The 21,099-nt window shown below is 46.1% G+C and overlaps 1 protein-coding gene across 1 annotated transcript in view; it reads left to right on the top strand.

Moving 5' to 3' along the window:
* The window catches only part of PRKCE (protein kinase C epsilon), a 518,187-nt gene that overhangs the window by 436,132 nt on the left and 60,956 nt on the right, over positions 1-21,099 (top strand). Inside the window, exons 12-13 of the mRNA XM_075595803.1 lie at positions 9,122-9,260; positions 20,829-21,017. Of these exons, the coding sequence (XP_075451918.1) occupies positions 9,122-9,260; positions 20,829-21,017 (328 nt within the window). The remainder of the gene's footprint in view (positions 1-9,121; positions 9,261-20,828; positions 21,018-21,099) is intronic.

A 21,099-nucleotide genomic window follows, 5' to 3' on the forward strand; every position in this document is an offset into this window, starting at 1 on the left:
ATTGAGTGCTGACATTAGGGATATGGGATTTGGCTGCAATACTGACACAACTTGCCTACACTATCTAATGCATGCATAGACAAAGCAGTTCTCAATCCACTCCCTGCTTCTATTGCAGCAAACAAAAAAGCCTGCTTAGCAATACCAGTGACCAAGTTCCCATCTGATTTTTCAGCCTTTCCTTCATGTGAAGAGAAACCACCATCACTCATCTCAAATTCTAATTCAAGGACACACATGCGCATTCCATATACATGCATTCGCATAGACAAAGCATACACACACACCACCCTACGCCTTTATTTCTTCAAGTATTCAATGTAGCCCACACCTCTGGGATTACTACTGGCAGTTAAGGAGTTAAGGACCCTAAAGGGTACCTACATGAGTTGTTGCAAAGTAGCTCAGCAGAAGCCTAGCCCCGCCCCCCTTCCAGAAAGTGTTAAGTCTGCCACCTGGGTCAGAAATACTTAACAACATCCAAAACCCTACCCCTGTATCCAGGGGGATGGTGATCTCATAGAAGGGTATACATAGATCTGCAGTAGCTTTTAGGCCCTTAACTTCCTGGAGGAATATATACTTTATACAACTATGTAGAAGAGCCTCATGTATATAGTGTCCATCTTTTAATGTGCAACTATATGTTAGTGAGCATGGTCACCTTTATTATTTTTTTCAGTGAGGGAAAAGTGCCACTTATAATGGAGGGCTAGGAACAACCTACCCTCCCTAAAGAGGATGTGCGTGGCACTTACACAGGGGATTCCTCGAGAAGGGAACCAGTGTCACATGGGATTTGGCCACAGGCCACCCCAAAACAGCACACTGGCAAGCCAGAGTAGGGCTAGCAGGAATATGCACAGGTGATAGAAATATGGGATCCTTGATAGAAGGTGCACCCCTGCATAGAGTCTTGGTAGGCTGCTGGAAAGCCTCATATCATGAGCAAGGGATTGCCGTTTATCCACTGAAGGTGTGTTGAAGATGACAAACCATGTGCTTCCCTGGGATGCTGCCTTAGCTCCCAGGGATGAAGAATGTGTGACTCTAAGCAATAACAAAAAACTTGTTTGTCTAATAAAGTTCCTGGCGCTCTTTATTAAATCTACCGCATACAACACCAGTGTGCCCGGATATCCATACCCTTAGAAAGGTCAACACCTGCACCTATTCGCAACACCTCGACGTATAGACATACAATGCATAGACAAAGCAGTCCTCACTCCCTGCTTCTATTGTAGCTAACAAACAAGTCTCTGGAGAAATGCCAGTGGCCATGGTCCCATCTGATTTTTTTTTTAGCCTTTCCTTCATGTAAAGACAAACCCCCATCCCTCATCTGAAAATCAGATTCTAATTCAAAAACATGTACAGTTGTGTGAAAAAGAAAGTACACCCTCTTTGAATTCTATGGTTTTACATATCAGGACATAATAACAATCATCTGTTCCTTAGCAGGTCTAAAAATTAGGTAAATACAACCTCAGATGAACAACAACACATTACATATTACACTGTCATGATTTATTTAACAAAAATAAAGCCAAAATGGAAAAGCTATGTGTGAAAAACTAAGTATACCCTTACTGCTTCCATAGGAATTAAGATGCTAAGTAGCAGACAGGTGCTGCTAATGAAATGCCCCTGATTAATTGATCATCAGCAAGTGTGACCACCTCTATAAAAGCTGAAGTTTTAGCAGTTTGCTGATCTGGAGCATTCAGGTGTGTGTTAAGACAATGCCAAGGAGGAAAGACATCAGCAATGATCTTAGAGAAGCAATTGTTGCTGCCCATCAATCTGGGAAGGGTTATAAGGCCATTTCCAAACAATTTAAAGTTCATCATTCTACAGTGAGAAAGATTATTCAAAAGTGGAAAACATTCAAGACAGTTGCCAATCTTCCCAGGAGTGGACGCCCCAGCAAATCCCCCCCAAGGTCAGACCGTGCAATGCTCATAGAAATTGCAAAAAATCCAAGAGTTACATCTCAGACTCTACAGGCCTCAGTTAGCATGTTAATTGTTAAAGTTCATGACAGTACAATTAGAAAAAGACTGAACATGTATGGTTTGTTTGGAAGGGGTGCAAGGAGAAAGCCTCTTCTCTCTAAAAAGAACATGGAAGCACGGCTTAGGTTTGCAAAGTTGCATCTGAACAAACTACAAGACTTGTTACATAGTTACATGTGTGTGTGTTGTGGTGTGTGTGTGTGTGTGTGTGTGTGTGTGTGTGTGTGTGTGTGTGTGTGTGTGTGTGTGTGTGTGTGTGTGTGTGTGTGTGTGTGTGTGTGTGTGTGTGTGTGTGTGTGAGAGAGAGAGAGAAAGGGGGTGGGTGGGTGACACAGAGAGAGAGAGAGAGAAAGGGGGTGGGTGGGTGACACACACACAGAGAGAGAGAAAGAGACACAGAGAGAGAGAGAGAGAGAGGGTGGGTGACTGACTGACTGGGTGGGTGACTGACTGGGTGGGTGTCTGACTGGGTGACTGACTGACTGACTGGGTGACTGACTGGGTGGGTGGCTGACTGACTTGGTGACTAACTGACTGACTGGGTGACTGACTGACTGGGTGGGTGTCTGACTGACTGTGTGGGTGACTGACTGGGTGACTGACTGACTGGGTGACTGACTGACTGACTGGGTGACTGACTGACTGGGAGACTGACTGAGTGGGAGACTGACTGACTGGGTGACTGACTGACTGGGTGGGTGACTGACTGACTGGGTTGACTGGCTGACTGACTGGGTTGGTGGGTGGTTGACTGACTGACTGGGTGAGTGACTGGATTGGTGACTGACAGACTGGGTGGGTGACTGACTGACCTGGTGGGTGACTGACAGACTGGGTGGGTGACTGACTGACTGGGTGACTGACTGACTGGGTAGGTGACTGACTTGGTGACTGACTGGGTGGGTGACTGGGTGAGTGACTGGGTTGGTGACTAACTGACTGACTGGGTAGGTGACTGGTTGACTGACTGACTGGGTGGGTGACTGACTGGGTGGGTGACTGACTGGGTGGGTAACTGACTGGGTGACTGACTGACTGACTGACTGGGTGGGTGACCGACTGACTGGGTGACTGACTGACTGGGTGGGTGACTGACCGGTTGGGTGACTGACTGGGTGGGTGACTGACTGACTTGGTGACTAACTGACTGACTGGGTAGGTGACTGGTTGACTGACTGACTGGGTGGGAGACTGACTGAGTGGGAGACTAACTGACTGACTGACTGGGTGGGTGACTGACTGACTGACTGGGTGGGTGGGTGGTTGACTGACTGACTGGGTGAGTGACTGGGTTGGTGACTGACTGACTGGGTAGGTGACTGACTGACTTGGTGGGTGACTGACTGACTGGGTGACTGACTGACTGACTGGGTGACTGACTGACTGACTGGGTGGGTGACTGACTGACTGGGTGACTGACTGACTGGGTGCCTGACTGACTGGGTGACTGACTGACTGGGTGGGTGACTGGCTGACTGACTGACTGGGTGGGTGGTTGACTGAGTGACTGGGTGGGTGACTGGATGGGTGACTGACTAGGTGGGTGACTAACTGACTGACTGACTGGGTGGGTGACTGACTGGGTGACTGACTGACTGGCTGACTGACTGACTGACTGACTGACTGGGTGACTGACTGACTGGCTGACTGACTGACTGGCTGACTGACTGACTGGGTGACTGACTGACTAGGTGGGTGACTGACTGACTGGGTGGGTGACTGACTGACTGGGTGGGTGACTGACTGGGTGACTGACTGGGTGGGTGACTGGGTGGGTGACTGGCTGACTGACTTTGACTGACTGACTGACTGGGTGAGTGACTGGGTTGGTGACTGACTGGGTGGGTGACTGACTGACTGGGTGACTGACTAACTGGGTGGGTGACTGACTGACTGGGTGGGTAACTGACTGGGTGACTGGGTGGGAGACTGACTGAATGGGTGACTGACTGACTTGGTGACTGACAGGGTGGGTGACTGACTGGGTGGGTGACTGACTGGGTGGGTGACTGACTGACTGGGTGGGTGACTGACTGGGTGGGTGACTGACTGGGTGGGTGACTGGCTGACTGACTGGGTGAGTGACTGGGTTGGTGACTGACTGGGTGGGTGACTGACTGGGTGGGTGACTGACTGGGTGGGTGACTGACTGGGTGACTGACTGGGTGACTGACTGAGTGGGAGACTGACTGAATGGGTGACTGACTCACTGGGTGGGTGACTGACTGACTGGGTGGGTAACTGACTGGGTGACTGACTGAGTGGGAGACTGACTGAATGGGTGACTGACTCACTGGGTGACTGACTGGGTGGGTGACTGACTGGGTGGGTGGGTGGTTGACTGACTGACTGGGTGACTGGATGGGTGGGTGACTGGGTGGGTTGGTGACTGACTGGGTGGGTGACTGGGTGGTTACTTGTGGTGTCACACACACACTCACCCCCACACACACACTCACCCCCACACACACACTCCCACACACACTCACTCTCCCCTACACACACCCACACACACTCACCCTCACTCTCCCCCCCACACACACTCCCACATACTCACCAACTCACACTCACTCATCCCCCCCCCCCCACACACACACACACAAACACACACACACACACACAGTGAAGTATGAGTCAGCGATCCGAGCAGGCCACCTTCCCCTGCACTCAACGCCCGCCCAGCAACCGGGGGTGGAGGAAGAAGTGTACTTGTGCATGTGAAAAAGCGCCAAGACTCTGCCCTCCAGCCTCCCCACCCCGTGACCACCAGTCCCTCCAGCCTCCCCACCTAGCCTCCCCACCCCGCGCGCGCCGTACCTCCAGCCTCCTCCCGTGCGCGCCAGTACCTCCAGCCTCCCCCCGTGCGTGCCGGTACCTCATAAGCTTCCCCCTCACACTCCACCCGCATTGAGCGGGCACGCATGTAAACGAGAGCGGGCAAGCATGGAAACGGGAGCGCACGCCGCCAGTTAGCCGCAACCGCGCACCACAACCGCCATGCTCCCCCCCGCGCCCATCTCCCGCAACCCGGGAGTGCCAGGAGGCAAGGGAGCACATTGTCCCCACCCGAGGAAAGGATCACCCCCCAACCCGGGAGCGCCTGGAGGCATGGAGGCACATTGTCCCCTCCCGAGGAAAGGATCACCCCCCAACCTCCTGCAGACACACACGCACGCACGCACACGGGGACACACACACACGGGGGGACACACACACGGACACACACACACATGATACAAGGGGGGAGGCATGAGAGGGCAACAGTACTTACCTCTGTGCAGAGAAGGAAGGGCGGGCTTGACTGCTCAGCTCACATAGAGCATGACAGCGCGCCAACACGTGTCTGCCCAATCAGGAAGGGGGATTTTTTTTCCCGGCACGAGCGGGGGATTTGAAACAGAACCGCGTGCGCTGCTTGGCAGGTCGTCAGCTGTCAACAGCCGTTGGCCAGTGGCGACCAGGCGACCGGATTTGTCGACCACTGTATATATATATACCCTATTTCCTTGATTGTAAGACGCCATCGATCCTAAGACGCCCCCTTGTTTTAATCAAAAAAATTGTGAGAAAACCCCCCACTATATTAAATGTGCAGAATTTTTTTTGTCACCAGCAGACAATCATCATCATCTTAACTGTTCAGTCGAGTACGTCTCTCGGCCACTCTATAGATCAGTGTTATCCATGTCTTCCGATCTCTCACGGCTTCTTTCAATTCTGCTACATGTATGATCAGTCCAGTATCTTTCTTGATGGTATCTAGCCAGCGAGTTCTTGGACGACCTCTTCCTCTTTTGCCACCGATCATTCCAAGCATGACGTTTTTCTCAAGCGACTTGCTTCGCATGATCTGACCAAAGTAGGAGAGCTTTTGCTTTTTTATCTTGGCCTCCAGTGAGATTTTCGGTTTGATCCGTTCCATAACTGCTTGGTTCGTTATTCTAGCTGTCCACGAAATGCGTAGCAGACGTCTCCAGCCCCACAGTTCAAATGCATCGATCTTTTGCCTGACTGCCTTTCTCAGAGTCCAGGTTTCGCAGCCATACAGTATATTGCTATTGGGAAAACTATCGCACAGACCATTCTGCACTTGGTTGCCAGGCTGATGTCTTTACTCTTCCAGATGTTGTTCATACTGACCATCGCATTTCTTCCACGTGTCAGCCGTCTCTTGATCTCAGGGGTGCAGTCGCCATCGCAATCAATTTTGGAGCCAAGAAAGATGAAATCTTTAACCACTTCAATTTCTTCATTTTTGATCTTGATATTAACGTCCACATTGTTTGCTGTTGTCATGATCTTTATCTTCTTAATGTTCAGGCGCAGTCCAACCGTCTCACTTTTTTCTTTGACTTTCATGATCAGATGTTCAAGATCCTTCTTGTTTTCAGCCAGCAGGGTGGTATCGTCGGCATATTGTTCTGCTCTGCAGCACCAACTGCTGGGCGGAATCTAAAGTGAGCCGCACACAGCTTCCCTCTGCTCCTCGACCACATTTGATATATCTGACCGGCCCAGGGGGAAATTGCCTTCATGCCCCACAGGCCAGCCCGCCCCTGCTTATTCACATGCTATGCCTTACATTCTGATACTTTTGCGATGTTGGGCTACCTCCAAAGTATATTGCCTATTTTTATCTTCTACCCCAGGCTGGCATTAAGCCTTTCTTGCCGTTGTAGAATATATAATGGGTAAGATAGACTTAGATAAAATAATACGAGCCATCCTAGTATATATTTTACAAATACATAATATTAAGTTTTGAAATTATTAATATAATAACCCCATAGAAGCCAAAGTAGTCAACCTATGACTAGTTGGCTTCTTGGGCTACTAAAGACTTATATTTGCATGTATGGATTTTATGCATTTGTGCTTACTTTATAGGGTGTTTATATAGTATGCTAACCCCTTTTGTGCCTGAAGGCATCACTTTGTAATGAATTGGTAGCTTCAGGCATCAAAAGGGTTAAATAATCTGCTGTAGGGTTTTGTAAGAAATCATATTACATAAAATTATGGTAGAAAAGTGGGATATCTCCGATCCTCTCTCCACAATTGCCTCGCTAGGAGCTTTCTTCTCCGGCGATGTGTGGACTGTAGGTTTTTGGAAAGCGAGCGGGGGTGGGCGCGGTCATGATGTGGGGTGGGGGCGGGGCGTGTCAAGGAAGTGTCATGCATGAGAACACCCCTTTATCAAATAATAAAATGCATAAGGCCATGCAATTTACAGAAGCATTCTGCAAACATATATATACACACTATGTCATGCATGAAAACATGCCTTGTTATTAAATGCCTTTTTATAAAATGTGATGCATTGAAATGAGCATTGTACACTACAATTTTTTTTTTAAATATTAGCAATTATATACAAGTATACAGAAGAAAAGGAACCTAGTATACTAGCACTCAGTCAAACTAAATGTATAATGATATAGTTAAAATACTTTATTGGCAAACAATGAAATAAAAAAATGGGCTTTAAAATAACAATGTGTCAAACAGCACGGGACTGTGATCATTCGTAACTTAACTAAAGGTGGTTAAGTAGTGTATACATATGGAGATCCTTGATGGATATTCAGGATCCGATGCTATGTATATAGCCTCCTATGTATATGGAGATAAGTCCGTGATGTATCCACCACACAGATGATGTCAGTCCTGATGTATATTCTCAGAGCGTGTGTTGATAAGCGCTCTGAATCAAGGTGACATATATATGATATGTAGGTATAGCATCTATAAATCCTTATAGAGTGCCTTCTCAACATTAATCAGCTTCTAGTGTTTGATTAGGATTTATACAGCGGACACACATTAACAGATGGTCACACATTGATTCCTGCTTTGCTTCACTTAGATGCTATACCTACAGTACATATCATATATATGTCACCTTGATTCTGAGCGCTTATCAACACACGCTCTGAGAATATACATGTACATTAGGACTGACGTTCTGTGTGGTGGGTACATCACGGACTTATCTCCATATCTATAGGAGGCTATATACATAGCAACGGATCCTGAATATCTATCAAGGATCTCCATATGTATACACTACTTAACCACCTTTAGTTAAGTTACGAATGATCACAGTCACGTGCTGTTTGACACATTGTTATTTTAAAGCCCATTTTTTTATTTCATTGTTTGCCAATAAAGTATTTTAACTATATCATTACACATTTAGTTTGACTGAGTGCTAGTATACTAGGTTCCTTTTCTTCTGTATACTCCAATCCCTTACCTAGTAGGCACCTCAACGTGGTTCACATTGTGGCGGTGCGGGAGTTTCCCTTGTGTGTAGCAATTATATACAAGTAATGGACAATACATCAGAAATTTCTCTCCCTAAATTATCATTGATATTTCTGCCATGGTATGAATTAAAGGTTCACATTTGTAAACCTCAGAAATCACATTTTCCATTGTTGAGTTGTCCATATTCTCACAGCAAGCAAGCACAACTCAACTGACAAAAAGTAATTTGAATAGTATCCAGGCAGAATAGCTTACTAACTTTTCATTGGCTGTGAACCGCTCACATGACCAGGCTGTCTCGCTGCAGTAGCAAACAAGTTTGTCTCCTCTGCTTTTGGTATCCTTGTATCTCACGTGCACATGCAAGCTTGCGCTCACTATGGCCATGCACATACACATGTTTGTTTGTAGCACGAGCTATGTAGCTCGTTCCGTATCTCCGTATCTTGCACTATGGATAACTGTGCTATTTAACGCTGAGTTAACACAGTTTTCAGTAAGGGTGGGAAATTCTAAATTAACAAATCCTATGGTTGAATTCCAAATCAATCAATTAAAGGGTTTGATGTTTGAGTCTAATTTAGGGTTACATTTTGGAATAACTTTTTTAATCCAACCCAATGTTAAGCCAAATTTACGCCAAAAAGGCTCATCATCTGATTTTTTTTAGTTGTCCACCTTTATCTTTTAGATATGCAAGTAAGAATGAATATTGCAAGTAATTTATGAATAAATAATTCTTAGTAAATACGGTGGTACGTCTAAAAATGATCAGTGCGATTCGTTTGTTTTTTTGTTTGTTTTTTGAATCTGGCCCCTTGTGTTCCCTTGTATAGGGATCTTAAACTGGACAACATTCTTCTTGATGCAGAAGGTCACTGCAAACTGGCTGACTTCGGGATGTGTAAAGAAGGAATTTTGAATGGCGTAACAACAACAACATTCTGTGGTACACCGGATTACATTGCTCCTGAGGTATGTCTCTTTTTCACTAGATTTTTCTGATTGTAACATACTGTATATGCTTAGACTTTTCTGACTTTTGATTTACTTTGATTCAGCAATTACGTATATCCCTTTCCCTGTCAGAAGGGCCTACAACTTTTTGCACCCCTGTGGAGTCAAGAGTGATGCGGACTTGCTGTTCTCTGCAAGCTACTTTCGTAACAATATCCTTTCTTATACAAACAAGAAATACACAGCTTATCTGGATATACACTAATTGTTCCCCCCAGTGGGTGGAGGGCTGTCTAATGTCACAGATAATGCTGCCCCATTGTGGATTTGTCTCAGGTTGCCATTTTGTATTTATGGGTTTCCCACGTTTTCTTTCATTTTGAGCTGCAAGGGGTTGTCCATGTTGATCATGTTGTTTTGGAAAGTTAGGATGCTTCTAAATTGATAATCAATGACTGATACCAAGGAAGAGTTATATCACTTGAATAGTGTCAGATAGCGAGATCATAGCCATTTTATCTAAGACATACTGTAGAAGGACTCTCCATCTATTTACTTAAAAATGCTTATGTAAATAATATTTTTTTCTTATCACCTCAAGGATGATAAATAAAAACAGAGAGAAAGCCTCTGCATCGATCAAGCGGTTTTTATTCACTAAGTTGATTATTTTTAAATATAAAATAGGCACTTAGAAACATGTGCCACTAAAGAAAATGTTAACTTCTCACAGAGACACCGCTGCTGTGTTCCTCTCACCACCCATCTGTGCTTCCGGCCTCACATGGTTACGTCACAGACATGACTATGTTACTCGACTCGGCGCATTTTGTGCTTCTCATTTCGTCAGGAGGAGCATGGATAGAGAACCAGTCTCAGTCCCTTTATATGCATTTCCTATATTCATTAATTAAAACTACATGTATCTAGATACATATCATAATGTTATATTGTTATAATCTCTGAATATCTGAATTAAATCATTGAAGGGCAAGTAATCTAAAACACATTCAGAATGAGTAATATAGCTAAACAAACTTGTTTAGGCATGTGTTGGGTATACACATATAGCCATGGCTGGTCCTGGCTATCTTTCTGCCACCCTGTCACGTACAGTAAGCCCTAGTAGCTACAGGCAGTGACAGGCTATCCTGTGGGTTTACCCCTCCTCATGCTGCCTCTCTGAGTGACAAGGGGGGAGGTGAAATTGAGTCTGTGTACAGCCAATCATGGCGGGACCGTGTGCCCTCCCCATCTGTGCCTTAGGGAGGAAGTGTCCAAATTATAATCAGTTCAGCCCCTCCTGGGGTTGAGACATGCCTGCAGCTCCTCCTGGAGCTGAGTGGAGTCAAGATCTGTGCAGAGCACAAGGCCTCACTATTGCCAGAGGGCCAGCACCATCCAAAGGTCTGGGACCCATTCTAAACCATGATGCATACGCTGTGATACCAACTGCAGTGGCTGCACAAATAAAGAATCCTTTTTATATACTCCCGTCTAAGTAACAGTCTATTGGGTAGGAGTATGAAAGAAGTCTGTCGTGGTGGGGACTGTCTCCAGGAACCCTGGAGCTTATTGCGTCTGGAGGTGCTGATGACACCAAGATAAGATCATGAGGATCACCAAAAGCCTGTCCTGTTTCCCCTTACCATCGCGGACCCTCAGCATCTCCTGGACCCTCACAGGTAACAAGCACCACACAGACCTGTAGCTTAGGCAAGATCTCCCAGAGGGGGGGAAGCAGCGCTACAATTGGAGGCTCTGCTGAGATGCAGAACAGGAATATTTGTAGTAGTCCAGCTATGCAACAAAAGAGGCTGGGGCCGGGCCCCTGATGCTTCACCAGGGACCCTGGGCACCCATTCGAGTTAAGGAAGGGGGGGACCTCTCTCTGAGGTGACACCTTTACCAAAGAAAGAGACTATGTTGGGGCATACCCTGAGGGAATGATACCAGCGAGCATGAACTCTTCATCTAATCCAGACCAGTGGTTGGTTCTTACCCTGTGGGAAAGTGTCCAGGTAGTGTGAAACCTTCAAGCTGTTTGAAAGAAAATATTGGGGACAGTGCCCTTTCAGTTGTTGCTGGGGACCCATGGTACCTGAAATGTGCTTCTGGGGCGCACCCTGTGGGAAATTTTCCAGGGTGCGTGTACCCTTCATTTATTGAAAATTCAATCTAAGGAACGGGCCCCTTTCAGTTGGAGCTGGGGGACTGTGTACCTAAAGTTCAGTATGGACTATGCATGTGCTCAAAATGGAGTCCACTGCATTGACTGTACTTTCAAAATGGAGTTCCCGCCGGAAAACCAGGACCGCATGGGTTTGCAAAGCCAAGTTGCAAGCTTTCTGCAAAACAGTTGCATGCTATTCGGCACCAAACCAATGCCCTGCCCATCACTGTGACTGGCTCAGCCGGAGCCAGGTCACTCCTTGATCTGCCCTGCTCTACTCTAGGTTCCACCTAGGGGAGGGGGAACCAACCATGACCCAATCAGAGATCACTTCTGTCATGGAGGAGTCAACCACGCCCTGCCTTACGTCAGTTCCACAGAGCCTTGATGCTACTTACTATACTACCTCACAACAATACAGCGACAATGTCTACTTTAGAGCTGTCCAACTATTATTTGCCTGGGGGCTACCTGGTAGTCACCATCAATGGGCACCACCAGCGGTGTGTGTGCCCCAACTGCCAGCTCCCAGGTGGCGACGCCAGCCCCACCGCACGGTGCCACGACTGCGGTGCGTTCTACATGCGGACGGCCAGCCCTGTGAAAACTCCCAATGTGTTTCAGTCAATAGAATGGGCCTCCACACCAGCTGGTGCTGCCCCTGCGGTCTTTCCTACGGAAGTACCTACGCCAGTCTATGATTGGGCCCGCGTGCTAATCGGTGCAGCCCCTGCATAGTCCTATCCTGCCCCGTGTGCCGTGTTGCCAACTAATGAAGGCCCCAGTGTTCCGGTGCCCGAGACGGCCCACGCGTCCCAGTTCCTAATTGTTCCAGGACCGGAACTATTGTTGGCTGACCGTGAGGGTGAGTTGACGGTCCCGGGGGTCTTGGGTGCACTTCCCATTGTGGCACAGGAGCGGGCAAGCTTTGTGCCAATGGCCACCAGGGACTGCGGGGTCCCCAACATTGCGGTCCAGGGGAGGTGTCCTTACCTTCCTCAGAAGAAGATGACATCGCCGTGCGGGACCTGTAAAGAAATGATCTTCACCTACCCGTATTTTGGGGCAAAATCTTGATACCGAGTCGTCCATCCAGAAGACCATGGTGTATCCGTAGCGCCGCGCCCGAGGAAGACGCCAGCGTTGTGAAGGACACGTCCGAAGTGAAGCCTGTGGAACTGGAAGACGTCCCTTACCTTCGGATGGGTGAGGCTCCCACATCTTACTTCCAACAGGAGTCTGCTGCAGCCTATCCGGATGAGGAGCCAGGCGGAGCCCTTTTCGTATGCTGCGGGGTGATGCACTTCCGGCGCTGCCGGACGTGACGTCATCCACGCCGCAGGACCTGTACTTGTATGGCAATCTCGTGAGATCAGCACGACCTGATGATGTCACCAAGATGGCGGCTGCTCAAGATGCGGAACCGGCTCTGGGACCTTCAGGTGTGAGTGCGAGACAGCCACTCATTGACACTCCCCTACCTAGGCCCCGATCAAAAGGAAGGGGTCGCCGGATCCCTGATGCCACCCCATTGCCCCTCCCTAAGGGCCGTGGTAAAACTGCCAATTCTGGACTGGTTATGGATATTGCAGTTCACCTGCCCCAATTGACCATGCCCCGTTACCAGCCCTGTCACCAGCCCCACGTCCAGCCCGATACTACACCATAGGGGTAAGGGTAAGCCCAATTCAGAGCGATTTGTCCGGGACACTCCTAGACCTCGACCCTTGGCCTTTAGTCCCACTGTTTCGGCCCATGCCACCCCTGTTCAGGACTGTGCTATGATCACCTCTATTACACTTGGCCAAGTGGTGGATAATAGTCTGACCCCTGCTGCATCCACATTTGTACTGTCCTGTTTTCCCAGTTATGACCTGTCCCCTGGTCTGTCCACAGATTTAAGGGACTGTGACTTTGGAGGAAGGAATGGTTGGTCTGATGAGTCAGAGGAAGAAATACCTGTGTTTAGGTCGCATACACGTGGCCAAGTCTCCTGGGTCATTAAAGTCTTTTAGGGAATCATCATTATCCCAACAGTCAGCTACATCTGGTGTGTCCTCTCAGATGGACACTAGGTCCGGTAGTCCAAATTTAGATCATCAGTCCGGGGAACCCCTTAAGTGGTGGGACCCTATGTTTCAGGGCTACGCCGCCAGTATGAACAGGACACGGCTACTACTGGTTGATGGTCCTGTAGTAGATTACTGGTGGGAGGAATGACAACTAAGGAAGTAGCTGAAGCCCTCCGTAAGAGGGTGGGAGAAATTAAAGAGAAATTAATTTAGGGGTAAGAAACCTAAGGTGCCCTCTATTTTATAAAAGGAGGTAGAACTTAGCAAACCTAAATTTTGGGTTCTGCCCGGCCAAGGAGCTGGCCGCAAAATATTAAAATTCAGTAGAGCTGACAAACCATACTACACAAGTACCGTCAGTCTCACGGGTATGATTTCCCATATACAGTATATCCGAGCCGATCATGGAAGAAATTGAGACTAACCGCCACGATTGGATTAAGCAGGCTGTCTTAGAATATCTCAAGGCTAAAACTTCTGAGAATATATTCATCAATGAATCCAAAATATGCTCCATTATGGAGGAGTGGTTAGTGGGTACATGCATTTATAAAAATAGGGGGGAAGTCAGACAGAGGCCTGGTTCACCTAAGGTGTATTTCATCTAGACCAAGATGTTTGATGGGCAGTTCATAAAGAAACCTGACCCCAAGTATTACAAGTAGGGATTCTATTCTTCTCCCCATTGGAAGAATTGTTATATCATCATTGCTGTAATCAGTGGGTGATATACCCGTATACTGGATGGTGCCCAGATTTGATCCCAGTGAGGATATGGGAATTTCACCTAAGGGGGGAGTATAGCCATGGCTGGTCCTGGCTATCTTTCTGCCTCCCTGTCACGTAAGCCCTAGTAGCTACAAGCAGTGACAGGTTGTCCTGTGCGTTTACCTCTCCTCATGCTGCCTCTCTGAGTGACATGGGGGGGAGGTGAACTGGAGTCTGTGTACAGCCAATCATGGTGCAGACACTGTGCCCTCCCCCTCTGTGCCTTAGGGAGGAAGTGTCCAAATTATAATCAGTTCAGCTCAGCCCCTCTTGGGGTTGAGACATGCCTGCAGCTCCTCCTGGAGCTGAGTGGAGCCAAGACCTCAATATTGCCAGAGGGCCAGCACCAACTAAAGGTCTAGGACCCATTCTAAACCATGATGTATATGCTGTGATACCAACTGCAGTGGCTGCACAAATAAAGAATACTTGTTATATACTCCTGTCTAAGTAACAGTCTATTGGGTAAGAGTATGAGATAAGTCTGTCGTGGTGGGGACTGTCTCCAGGAACTCTGGAGCCTATTGCGACTGGAGGCGCTGATGACACCAAGATAAAAACACGAGGATCACCAAAAGCCTGTCCTTTTTCCCCTTACTATCGCGGACTCTCAGCATCTCCTGGACCCTCATAAGTAACAAGCACCACACAGATCTGTAGCTTAGGCAAATCTCCCAGATGGGGAGAAGCAGCGCGACATACAACATGCCCTAATAAAAGAACTCAAACTGCTAAGATTTATTAAGATGTATTTGTACGCAAAAATATCTGTATACTGTCAAGTATATATTTGTATTAAGTCAAACGGTTTTAACCAGCGTGTTAATGCAATTTAAAAAAAAGCTGTAATGCTGTTTTAATGCATTGTTGACCTTAATGCTAGCATTCCAACCTATATAATGACTTAGTTGAGATGTTTTAAATGTATGTATTTCCTCCACTCCCTAGGATTTGCTATCACTGGTACTTCAACTGTGCATCTAGATTGTGTGGCAGTAACCTAGAATGGGTTATTGACATTGCACAGCTAATATTATCCTATTATCGGCCTAAATAGCTATGAATAATGCTGCTGAACTACTCTGCCTTTGATATATCCACACAAAACAAAGGGACATCACAGCATCTGGACTACTACGATTGACAGTTTTAGATTGATCAGAATCTGTATAAACTCATGTTAGTCAGGGCGCGCTGGATGCTTAAAAAGTGTATTCAAGAAAACCACAACGTTTCAAATAAAAACGCCAATGATTGGGCATTCGTAAAAAAATACTTAAAATATGCAAAATGCTATTTGTATTATTTTACAATCTCATAATAAATTCTAAAATAAACATATTTTCCAATGATTATGCCTCTTAAGTCTATGGGGCCTATTCAAAGCTGCTCTGATTTGTGTCAATCTGTGTCAAAAGAGCCCTTTTCGATTGGATTTGCATGTTTTGCTATTCTGAAAGCCCTTCTCACATATCCAAACCGTGCATAAAAGGCTTTTTTTGTACGCAGTTTCATACTGAGTCTGCTAATCCAAGTGACCAAACTCGCATTTTTTTACAAACAAGCTGAATTCTAGTAGCTCCAGAAAAGTGCAAAAGGCTAAACTGCGTCAAACTACTCACATTTTATTTCTCGCCACATCAATGAGGTGAGATAGGAATTGCAAGTGGAGGAGGATGACAACTTCCAATTTAGTAGTGTCTCCAGTTGTATATATCCCCTCATACCTGCCTCGAAATAAGTTAGGGAGAGACGCCTGAACTCAAAAAGGAGGACACTTGAGATTCATGCTAATGGCTACGTAAAATATATTTAAACAAGTCACACCCCACAGCTCCTAAAATATTTCCAAAAGATTAATACTGACAAGTCTTAGCAGCCTTGTGATGAAAGGGGGTACTATTTTTTTGGTCCTATATTTAACTAAGACCAACTGTACCTCCTGTACCTATCTCTCTCGGCGTGTGAGAGCACAGAGGAGCTCCACTGCCTGTCTCCTCCACCCTTTGGTTGCAGGGTTTCCCTCTCATTGAACTAAGAGGGATAAACATGTGGGTTAAATATTTATTTTAGGATTTATAATGAGAATGCAAGATAATACAAATAGCGTTCTGCATATTTTAAGTATTTGTTTGAATGCTCATTTTCCTGTGTATCTCTTGAGACATGTTGTGGGGTTCCTGAGTTCACTTTGTTAGCATACAGTGTACGATAGCTAACACTCATTTATGCAGATCCCTTTAAAATACCTTTAATACTGTAAACATCAGAGTTAGATGACATACTTACTACATGTAAAATATCAGATAAATGTGTTTATCAGGTGTATTTTAGTCCTACAACCGATCATGTGAATATAACTATGTACAGCACAAATAAATTAAATACAATACAAAATATTGGGGAACATGACTCCATAGGACGTTTGCCCTTGCTTGGAAGTCCACACTGATAGGATAACTAAAATGTGCCTAATTTCAGGTACAAAATATGAGAGGGTGTGAAACCGATAAATAACTGTGACCTATGAGACCATGTGGGAACAGGACAAATGTGCTCTTCATATAACAAACATATGTAGGACCACTGTGGGGTCACTCTGCGGGAGCTGCTGGTTCAGACCCAATGGATGAGATCTCTGCATTTTAAATGATTAGTGAATAACAAAACATATGCAGGGCCATATGAGACATGTGAGGTGTGCCTAATTTTGCCCAGCATGAAAGCACAACATATGAACTGTTTTGGTGATGACCTGACCTGGATAGGCAGGCATAGGCTTGACCAGATATTATCTTAACAGCCTTCAGTGCATATACTGTGGCTTCAGTTCAGTCACATCTAGAAAAACCTATTAGGTGTAAGGTTTAAACCAGGACTAGCAACACCTCTCCCTGATAATTAGGACCAAATAGTTACACTATTATTTGTACATAATCCTTAATTATAATTAAAACGATGTAAAACATTGACCATACAATTAGTTCTGCATATACAATCATATGACTGCATATTCTGATCATAAAAACTATGACCCATCAACTTTCATCCATTAAAACTGTGATGTAGTAATATTGCTGAAATGAATATACTGTTGATATTACTGAAATGGACTCGGGGAAGGGAATGTCTCTGGAGAAGGATTGAAGGCGATGTTCTGTTTCCATTTTGTATGTTTTGTTCTGTTAGTGTCCATTTTATGTGTAAGAATGTGTGTGTGGTGTGAGAGAGATTTGCTCACAGTAGATTTACGACTGTGCCTGAAATAATGCCCACATTCCTGGTATCAAAATGTACCTGATTTCTATAGAGAGCTGTTTTAATCTAGTTTTAACCAGGTTTTAATAATCTGTAAAATGATTGGCTTAAGAATTAAGGAGTGGTTATTATAATCTGCCTAGTAACCTATTTTAAACAAAGGAATCTAAAGTGTATATAAAGTCTGCTTGGGCCCTCCCCTAGCAGAGTCTCATTTGACTTTTGAATGTGTATGATCATACTCTGTGATGTACAGTACTATGCGATAAACTTCTCATTATCTACGACCCGTGTTTGTGAGTTTGCAAGCAACGACAACTGATTGAAGTGTGTTTAGTCCATCAGATAAAACTGTTTACATGTTTATGCACTGTAGATCTGGGATTGATTTATTTTTAAAATAACAGACATTTTAATTTTCTTTACATCTGTTTATTCCCTAGTGCAGACTTTGTTTAAGTTGCACAATGTGCCAAAAAATTACTGTTTTGAGATCGGTCGTGGCTAAAAATAATTGCTGCCTGTAACTATTTAAACAGATGTAATCTTTGTAATGTGTGAATTACACTCATTTGCTCCGTTAGTTCTGATATATTATTGGGTTTGTTATAGGGGCTCTGAATTGAACCCAGTAGCAACTAATTGATATCCTTAGCAAATCAGTTTGTCTTTCTTTGCTTTAGATGCAAAATAAATATACAGCTAAACCCCGTTATAACGCGGTCCTCGGGGTCCGCCCCGAGACCACCGCGTTACTAACGGGGTCGCGCTAATTTAAAAAAAAAAAAATGGCCGCCGCATCAGTGCATATAGTATTTACCCCGTGGTCCCGGCTTCCCCCTGTCACCGCGTGACAGGAGATGGGAGGGGGGATGCCCCTCCGGCTTCCGCTTCCCCTGTCACCGCGTGACAGGAGATGGGAGGGGGGATTCCCCTCTGGTCCGGCTCCCCCTGCCACCGCGTGACAGGAGATGGGAGGGGGGATTCCCCTCCGGTTCCGGCTTCCCCTGCCACCGCGGTACAGGAGATGGGAGGGGGGATGCCACTCCGGCTTCCGCTTCCCCTGTCACCGCGTGACAGGAGATGGGAGGGGGGATTCCCCTCCGGTCCGGCTCCCCCCGCCGCAGCACAGGGCCCTCGCGCCGCAATACATGGCCCCCTGCAGCCACATGCCTCAAAAATCATCCCCAAGGTAAGGTAAGGCTGATTTATGTATAAGTGTAGTGTGTGTGTGTGTGTGTGTGTGTGTGTGTGTGTGTGTGTGTGTGTGTGTGTGTGTGTGTGTCAGTGTGAGCAGTGTGTGTGCAGTGTGCAGTGTGAGCAATGAGCAGTGTGTCAGTGTGTGCAGTGTGAGCAATGAGCAGTGTGTCAGTGTGTGCAGTGTGAGCAATGAGCAGTGTGTGTGCAGTGTGCAGTGTGTGTCAGTGTGTGTGCAGTGTGAGCAGTGTGAGCAGTGTGTCAGTGTGTGCAGTGTGAGCAATGAGCAGTGTGTGTCAGTGTGAGCAATGAGCAGTGTGTCAGTGTGTGCAGTGTGAGCAATGAGCAGTGTGTGTGCAGTGTGCAGTGTGTGTCAGTGTGAGCAGTGTGTGTGCAGTGTGAGCAATGAGCAGTGTGTCAGTGTGTGCAGTGTGAGCAATGAGCAGTGTGTGTCAGTGTGAGCAGTGTGTGTGCAGTGTGAGCAATGAGCAGTGTGTCAGTGTGTGCAGTGTGAGCAATGAGCAGTGTGTGTGTGCAGAGTGCAGTGTGTGTCAGTGTGAGCAGTGTGTGTGCAGTGTGAGGTGTGTGCAGTGTGAGCAATGAGCAGTGTGTGTGCAGTGTGCAGTGTGTGTCAGTGTGAGCAGTGTGTGTGCAGTGTGAGCAATGAGCAGTGTGTGTGCAGTGTGAGCAATGAGCAGTGTGTGTGCAGTGTGCAGTGTGTAGTGTGTGTGCAGTGTGTGTGCAGTGTGTCAGTGTGTGCAATGAGCAGTGTGTGTGCAGTGTGCAGTGTGTGTGTAGTGTGTCAGTGTGTGCAGTGTGAGCAGTGTGCAGTGTGTGTGCAGTGTGTCAGTGTGTGCAATGAGCAGTGTGTGTGCAGTGTGCAGTGTGTGTGCAGTGTGAGCAATGAGCAGTGTGTGTGCAGTGAGTGTGTGCAGTGTGTGCAGTGTGCAAAAAACGGGAGCCATGGGAAAACCGCGTTATAACCGAATCGCGGTATAGCGAGGCGCGTTATAACGGGGTTTAGCTGTACTATGTTAGCGGGGGTCATTCTGTCTGAGTTATTACACTATCTATAGCCCTGCATATCCTGGTGGCACTGCACATGCATAGGAATTAAGAAATGAAAGAGAAATAATAGAAATTAGACAGTAGTAAAATGGAGGGGGAGGGGGTGGAGTGTCCATCCCTTTAAAAGATCAGATAATGGTGCAGTCATGAATACAGGGAAATATTCCATTGATGGTCTGCAAATGTGTAGTCATCAGATGCTGTATAACTTCTGGATGACATACCAGGCACGTCAGTGTGGAGCTGTGGTTTCAACCCTTTTTTGGTTAAGGAACCCCAAGTAAAATTCTGAGGAACCCCCAACCATCTCTCATAGCAACTCTGTGTTCAGGTGCATTGTATTGTATTGTATTGTATGTCTTTATTTATATAGCGCCATTAATGTACATAGCGCTTCACAGCAGTAATACATGTGGTAATCCAATAAATAACAGATAATATAAATAACAGATCATGGGAATAAGTGCTTTAGACATTAAGGAAGAGGAGTCCCTGCTCCGAGGAGCTTACAGTCTAATTGGTAGGTAGGGAGAACGTACAGAGACAGTAGGAGGGAATTCTGGTAAGTGCGTCTGCAGGGGGCCAAGCTTTATGTATCATGTGTTCAGAATGTTCACAGTGCTATTCGTACATTGTACATTCTTCTGTATTTTATACAATTTTCTAATGACCAGAACATTTCAGGGAACCCTGTAAGGATACCCTGGTTGAAAAACACTGATGTGGAGTGATGAGCTTTCTTTTATTAAACCTGGACTTCTCACACTTGAGTTCCTGCTGTATCATATCAAGAAGTTACACCGTATTAACACTTTCGCTGCAGGAAGTAGGGGAGCAACGGAATGCGTCGCTGGCCCCACTGTCAGTGAAAGGGGTTAATAGATTATTTTTTTAACGGCATCAATCCCAAAGATGTAACTCAACACCCTTTATCAGTTTGATTCTATGTGTGTTTGTACCTTTGGTTTTGGGAGGTAATCATCCTTTTATTTACGATAGGTAATTCACCTCCAATACCTAATTTGTTGAGGTCTATTTCCGGTCCCACAGATTCTTCAGGAGTTGGAATATGGGCCTTCCGTGGATTGGTGGGCCCTGGGAGTCCTGATGTACGAGATGATGGCCGGACAACCTCCTTTTGAGGCTGACAATGAAGATGATCTGTTTGAATCCATTCTTCATGATGACGTCCTCTACCCAGTTTGGCTCAGTAAAGAAGCTGTCAGCATTTTGAAAGCAGTGAGTCTTCCTTAATTTTTTTTTCTCTCCTTCCCAAAAATTGAATTTGATGAATTCAGAACAGCTACCCCCTCGGGGAGTT

The sequence above is a fragment of the Ascaphus truei genome, chromosome 4 (assembly GCF_040206685.1).
Source record: "Ascaphus truei isolate aAscTru1 chromosome 4, aAscTru1.hap1, whole genome shotgun sequence".
In the NCBI taxonomy this organism is placed as follows: Eukaryota; Metazoa; Chordata; class Amphibia; order Anura; family Ascaphidae; genus Ascaphus; species Ascaphus truei.